The 7,377-nt window shown below is 40.9% G+C and overlaps 1 protein-coding gene across 1 annotated transcript; it reads right to left on the reverse strand.

Annotated features, from left to right (window-relative positions):
* Positions 1-4,120: 4,120 nt before the first annotated feature.
* LOC148046340 (uncharacterized) lies at positions 4,121-5,302 on the reverse strand. The gene has a single exon (XM_087714680.1). The coding sequence runs from the start codon at positions 5,300-5,302 to the stop codon at positions 4,121-4,123; it is 1,182 nt and encodes a 393-aa protein (XP_087570806.1).
* Between the last annotated feature and the right edge of the window lie 2,075 nt (positions 5,303-7,377).

Consider the following 7,377-nt stretch of genomic DNA (forward strand, 5'->3'; position numbering starts at 1 on the left):
CAAAGTCTCAATCACCCAACAGATGTGGTTCTCTGCTCAGTATGGATTTACTTGGATGCCAGATGTGGACAAATGGTGCTGGCCCTAAACATATTTTAATCCTTAGGGAAAAATAGAAGAACCTGTGGGGTGGTGGAATATACTCACCTGCAACGGCCTAAAAGACAAACCAGAAACTGAAATTAGCACAGAATACAACAGCCACATCCTGGCTGATAAGGATGTGTGTATATATGTATTTAAAACATTTACGTAGCTGCCCATCTTGTACTAAACTATGGGCAGAAATGATCTTCCATAGAGTTGGGGCTGTCACAGAAAAGGCAGGAAGAGAGGAGGAGGGGACAGGAGAAGAGAAGAGAAAAGAGAAGTTTCTGGTAACGTTCAAGATGCTGGTTTTATTTATAAAGTGCTATGGTATGGGCCACTGGTGAAATTCATTTTTTTTTACTACCAATTCTGTGGGCAGGGCTTGGTGAGTGTGGCAGAGGAAGGATACTTGGGGAAGGATATAGCAAACTCTCCATTCCCACCCTATTTGCCAGTTCTCCAAACTACCCAAAATTTCCGCTATTGGTTCTCCAGAAACTGTCAGAACCTGCTGAATTTCACCCCAGGCATGGGGCAGGATACCATAGTATCCATACAGGACTATCCATCCATCCATCCATCCATCCATCCATCCATCCATCCCTCCCTCTCTCTCTCTCTCTCCTGTATATTGTTCTGTGCATGCATAGAAACATGCCAGCAGAGACCAGGGAACCAGTTTGGGGACATGGCCTGGTTGCTGCTGCTTCTGCAGCCCCGGCCAAATTACCACTACTGGTTCACCTGAACCGATGTGAACCGCAGAAATCCACCTCTGAAACACTGGTAACTTTAAGATAGATAAAATCTGTAACCCGTAACTTGTGGGGGACTAAGTGCCCTCCACATAAAAGGATTTTGTCTGCTTAGATAACCATCTGATTCATCAATGGAGGTTGTTGGATAAGCAATTGAGATTATGATGCCTCTGTAATAATCAAGGACTTGCAGAATAAGGAACATATCCTAACTAGATGTATAGGATACGTAAACTATGTGTAGGAGCATTTGTTACCTTCATAAGAGAGATCAATTGCTGGTGGAAAACACATACAAGTAATCCCAAACCTATGAGATCCCCTCCCAAACCCAGAAACACACATGAACCGCTTACAAGTCATCTTGTAAGAAAACAGTTGTAGCAAGAGGAAGTTACTCTGAAGTGTAACAGGAAGACGCATCAGTCATGAACCTGTGGCCCAGGAAACCAAATTGTTTACAAGCAGTCCTCAACTTATGACTGGTTGTGTAGGCACATCCTCCAAACAGCACTTACAACCCAGTTCCAAAGTTGTGACAGATGCCCCCCCCCCTCTCCCCATAATCACATTACCACATTTCAAATGCTTGGCAACTGGACCACATTTATGGTCCCTTTTAGCGTCCCATAAAAATTTGACGTGTTTGCCCCAAAAAGGCATTTTCCTCTGGTTTTTATGAAAAATGCCCCATGGCAAACAATGGGTTTGCTGAACAACCATAGATTCACTTAACAACCATAGTGATTCATTTATTGACCATTGCAAAAAAGGTCATAAAATCGGGTTTGTCATGTGATGACCCATTTTACAACAGTCACAACTTATGACCGTCATGGGCAGACTCCATTACGATCGTAAATCAAAGACTACCTGTATATTCATTGTATATTTCAGAGAGAGTATGGCTAGCATGTTGACCGAGTGGGAAGGAATAAATAATAATAATGTTATCCAGATTGATTTATTGAAACAATTCCCTTAATTTCATTTCCACTATTTTTGCAGTTTTCCCTTTGCAACATAGTAAGAGAAGGATATATATAAGTACTGGTTCTGCTTTTGATCAGGGCTATCAGCAAAGTACCAATGCTTTCCTGGAAGCCTAAAATATATTGTTTTATTATTTGCATGCTAATATAATTATGTTGCATTTTTGAAGTCATTTGGTTTCTTTAGGTGAGTCAGGCTTTGGACACAACAAATTATAGGGGATTTTCCCTGCCCCCTTCAATCTTTCATCATCTTGCCTCCCCAGACACGAGACAAGAAGACAGTATAGTATACATATACTGCATTTCAAGAGTTTCAAGTTTCAGGAGACTATGAAATGTAAGACCTGCAATCAGTGTAAAAGTAAGATGGTGACAAGGTAAGCACAACAATCATTCATGAGACCAGTAACTGGTAACACAGGTAGTCTTTGACTTTTGACCACAAGTGGGATCAGAATTTCCTTTGCTAAACAAGGCAGGTGTTAAGTGAGTTGGGACTGGTTTAATGACCTTTGTTGCCATGATCGTTAAGCAAATCACTACATTTGTTAAGTGAACCACATGGTTGTTAAGAATCCCCATTGACTTTGCTTGTCACTTGTTGTCTGGGAAGGTTGCAAACCAGTGGTGGGTTTCCATTGTTTTTACTACCGGCTTGCGTGGATTTATCATGTCACTTTTTTCGATGCTGAACAAATGATTGTAACTCAAAGATTTACCTGTAACAAAAATCTAGAAGAGAGAACTCTTCAATGTGATAAAGTTTAGTTTAAATTCACTTATATATTCTTATTCAGCTGTCTTTTGCCCAATGTGCCCTTCATCAACTGGAGGAATTCAGGAATGGCCTTTAGTATAAATAATTTGGTGCCGATTCCTTCACAAGAAACTGGGAAAAGTAAGATTGCATCATATCAGTATAACATCATATTTATATTTGGAAGTACTTAGACGTATGGAATAAGTATTTTTACATTGTGGTATCTATACTGCAATATTGCAACATTGAGAAATTTAATTCTGTTGCCTGTTCTAATCTTAAAAGACTGGTTTTTAATTTAAAAACATATACATTCATAACCATTTTGTCACATACGTAACTTTTTTAAAATTGATTTTGTTAGTTAATTTTTCTTTATCTCTGTTTTAAGCTTATTTGAACATGCTGGAAGACTAGTTTACATGAGATTGCACATAAATAAATAAATTGTTTTCCCAAAAAATAATTAATAGCTTTGCCTTGTGACAATAATTACCTAATTAAATTATGTAAGGTGATTTTGATTAATTGTTGCTTTTAACTTTTTGTCCCTCCCTTCTTCCCTTTCTGTGACTCAAGTGTGCAGTAAGATACATCAGAATGACATGCCGAAAGCTGTGGTATAATTGCTCACCTTGTACCTGACCTATTTTAGCAACATACAAATATACAATATATAAGAATTTTGATAGATATTTTCACATATAAAAAATAATAGTGTTATCTTCTCCTTTAAAACTATAATAATTGTTATGTGTGTATGAAAATATTTACACCCAGATTCAGCATTACTCACAATGGAGGAAAGTTGGTGAAGACGACATAATTTGTTGAGATAGCTAAATTGACTGCTTTGATCAGAGGGCAATGTTGATGTTTATTGCTGACTAGAAAATCCTTATGGATTTTTTAGGTGAAAAAAATGTACTTATAATTTATGGGTGAACCCATATTTGTTTTATGAATTTACGATTGATGATTAGACAGGATAGATTATATAAAAAGAAGAGAGATATGTTGTAGCAGTAGAGTAAGAGGTGAATTTGTAATTGTATTTGTAACTGTTGTACAGAAGAGCAGAAGCTACTTCATTGTATTTTTTCCCCCTACTTTTCTTTTACTTCTTTCTTGCGCTTTTGGCTGTCTCCTTGATCTTTTTTTCTTCTTTTTCTTACTTTGTATTAGTTCTTATCTTTCTTTTTAAAAAAAAATAATAAAAAATATACTGTATATACATATAATTATATGCCTATGTATTTGTCTGTGTGTGTGTGTATACACAAACACACACACACACAAACAAACACACATCCTGCAAAAGCCTGAACTTGTAAACACTAAATCAGTATTTTTCAAACTTAACTTTAAGACGTTTGGAGTTCGACTCCCAGAATTCCCCAGCCAATAAAACCCTGGCCTGGATGATGATCTCCTTAATCCGTCAGGAAAATGTGCAAACTTTGACTGTATTTTCAAGGCAGCTAATCTAAAAATCTACTTTCCTACCCTGCCACACCCTACAACCTCCAGTTTCGCCGAGGCTGATATTTGGGCATGTTTTTTACTACGGTGCCCACCTTTGGGCTGCCTTGGCCCCGCTGGGCCTCCATCTTGACAGGCTCGTTCACCTGCATCCAGGTCTCCGTTGCTCCCCACTTTTTCCTGTCTCCCCCTATTTCTGTGTCTCCTCTTAAGAGTTTCCCCTCCGAATCCTCCCTGCCTGTCAGGGAGGATAACCCTGTGTCGCTTCCACTGAAGAAGCAAGGGCAAAGCTGGTTGTCCTGGCAACCGCAGGCCATACCCTTGCTTCCCTCGTTGCCTTGGCGACAGCAGCAACTGACTCCCTCTGGCTGGCATCCACACCTTGCTGCCCCTGTCTGGACTATCTCACGGTTGCTAAGCACCTCTGTCCATCTACCGCAGTCACCCGGGCACCCTGCACCGTGATAACGGCAGCCATATTCCGCCGGCCTGGCCTTTTCGGGGCCTCTGCAAAAACCACAGGACTGACAGCACTGTACGGACAGCACACCGATACAGAAGACAATGTTGGCAGCCGAGCAGAAGGCCAAAACCCAAAGGATGGCCCGCTTGTCACTGACACCAGTAACAGCGCACTGGGCTGTGGCGGGACAGGCTGGGTCGTTAGGATAGCAAACTGTGACCACTGGACTCAAGTTGGGTAACTGAAGGCCCAGAAGTGTCCAGATGAAGGCGACATCCATTGCCAGAAGGAGGGCGATGCAGAAGATGTAGATCCCGTATCTCCAGCCCCCGAAAGGAAACTCTTCCCCCACTTTGGGAGAACTCTGGCTCCCTGAAGTGGGCTTGGGCCTTCGGGCAGCTTCTGCATCCTTGTCTGTGGAGCTTTTCTTTGTAACATAAACAAACTTCAAGAGGGCTACGGTGAAAATGATGGCAATGAAGTGGAAAACCCAGAACCCAGAGATAGGGACAGGGAAGCGCTGGTTATAGCAGATGGCCGAACAAAATTTATTTCCGTCTCCAATGTTGGAGGGCCAACGGCAAACCAGATCAGCCTTGAGGGAATCCCAAGGCCCATAAGCAAAAAATAAAGTCACCATGCGAAGGCCAATAAGGAAGTACCATGGGTTGGTCCCCTGGCATATCTTCTCCGCTGAGAGTACGGCAATTGTCGGCTGAAAGAGCCGGGAAATACCACCGATCACTGTAGCCATCTGCACCGGCAGAAAATGAAGAAGGAAACAGATGGAAAATAACTGATTAGAAATTGAAACAGCTTTAAAAAAAAGGACTGTCATCTAGACCTGGGGTTGTTTGGGGGGGGGTTGCTCTTTTTCTCTACTTTTCTTTCTCTGTGATGAGATTTATACATTGTATTAATTTGTTGTTTAGTTAATTAATGTTTGTCAAATAAACCACCACTAACTAGGCATGGTTTAGTAAGCTGTACTGTACAAGCCACAATATCAGGATCCATCCACCCAGCATGCCAATGCCAATGCCAAACCAGACAGACCAGATTAAGATGAAGCAAAAGTAACTTTTCCTCATGTTGATCTTTCTGTCTTTTGATTCTTTATTTATGCCCTATTCCCATTACCTCTTTTTCTTCTCTCATCTTGGCTTTTCCCACCCGTATTTTCTTATATGTTTGATATTTTATGCTTGAGACTTAAAAATGCCTTTGAAAAATGTAAATATTTTGCTGAAATATCTGATATATCTTAGAATGGCATTTTAATCTAAAACTTACTGCTTGAGGTAAATTTCATGTACACATTAATAATCTCTTTCAAATTAGAGGCAATGCAAACAGAAAGCCAACAAGTTATAATAATTAAAAAGTTGGCTTTAAACCAGGGAAAAACTGATTCAAATGTTTGCTAATCATTCAGGTTTATTGGTGCTGTCAGAGTATGTGTATATATATGCACAACTTCTTTATGGAGACAAAGACAAATATGAGCATCTTAATATCCAAAATGCTACCTACCTACCATTAGCTGCTGCTGTTACCTTATAGCCGTGATTGCAAACCTATAGCATACATGCCACAGGTGGCACATGTAGCCCTCTCTGCAGCCATGCAAGACGTTGCCCAGCTCAGCTCCACCGCACATGCACGCACTCCTCCCGCCAGCTAGCTGGTTTTCGGATCTCTGCTGTGTATGTAGGAAACGCGCGCACATGTGCAGGGGTGGCAGCGGGGTCACACATTCATGCATGGGGGAGTAGTACACACACACACACACACACACACACACACACACACCACATCCCATTTTTGGCCCCAGGAGGCTTCAGCCATCCCCCTGCCTTAGGGCAGTGTTTTTCAACTTTGGCAACTTTAAGATGTGAGACTTCAACTCTCAGAATTTCCCTGCCAGAAGTCAAATCACTAGAGTAAGCAATTAGGAAGAGAAGCAGGATAAGAACCAGCAAAGAGCACCTCAGATTATTGCTTTCAGCTGATTCAAGGAGAGGTGAAGGACATTTCAACAAAGCTGTAGGAGAAGCAACTTAAACTGCAAGCTGTCCAACTGGAATAGAATCTCTAGAGCAGTGTTTCTCAACCTTGGCAACTTGAAGATGTTCGGACTTCAACTCCCAGAATTCCCCAGCCAGCGAATGCTGGCTGGGGAATTCTGGGAGTTGAAGTCCGGACATCTTCAAGTTGCCAAGGTTGAGAAACACTGCTCTAGAGTAACGGAGTTGGAAGGGACCTTGTAGTTCATCTAGTCCAACCCCCTGCTCAAGCAGGAGAAACAGCCAGCCTAATCGTTAGGTATTATTGTTACTATTGCTTCTCTGTCTGTCTTTTTTTTTTTCATTTTTCCTAGTGAAGAGCTCTGCAGAACCCAAAAATGTGCATATCAAGCCGAATAAAGATATTAATAATTCTGCTTTTCTTCTTCTTCTGATCAACAGGAACCTGATTATTTTCATATGCCTACTTCATAACGTTGTTATGAGATTAAGCAAGGGTGTGCTACAAGATTAGAATTAAATATAAGAATTAAATATAAAAATAACTATATTTGAAGGTAGATAACTATGCGCTATTACTCAATCACTCGTTGCTTTGGGGCTTATATGAAACTTCAAACATGCATGGAAATATCAGTCCCAACACATGTAGAGAGGGCCAAGTTGGAAAAAAAGATTGTCTTACTGTAATGCAAACCTATTAGCAGCTAACAGGTCTGTTTGATCCTCACAAATAGCAACTGATTGATCTAGCTAACTTTCACAGACTTGTCTTATCTGCTAACAAGGATTTCTCACCCAC

The sequence above is a fragment of the Thamnophis sirtalis genome, unplaced genomic scaffold (assembly GCF_051295495.1).
Source record: "Thamnophis sirtalis isolate CommonGarterSnake01/CBP01778 unplaced genomic scaffold, rThaSir2_p1.2 scaffold_4, whole genome shotgun sequence".
Classification (NCBI taxonomy): Eukaryota; Metazoa; Chordata; class Lepidosauria; order Squamata; family Natricidae; genus Thamnophis; species Thamnophis sirtalis.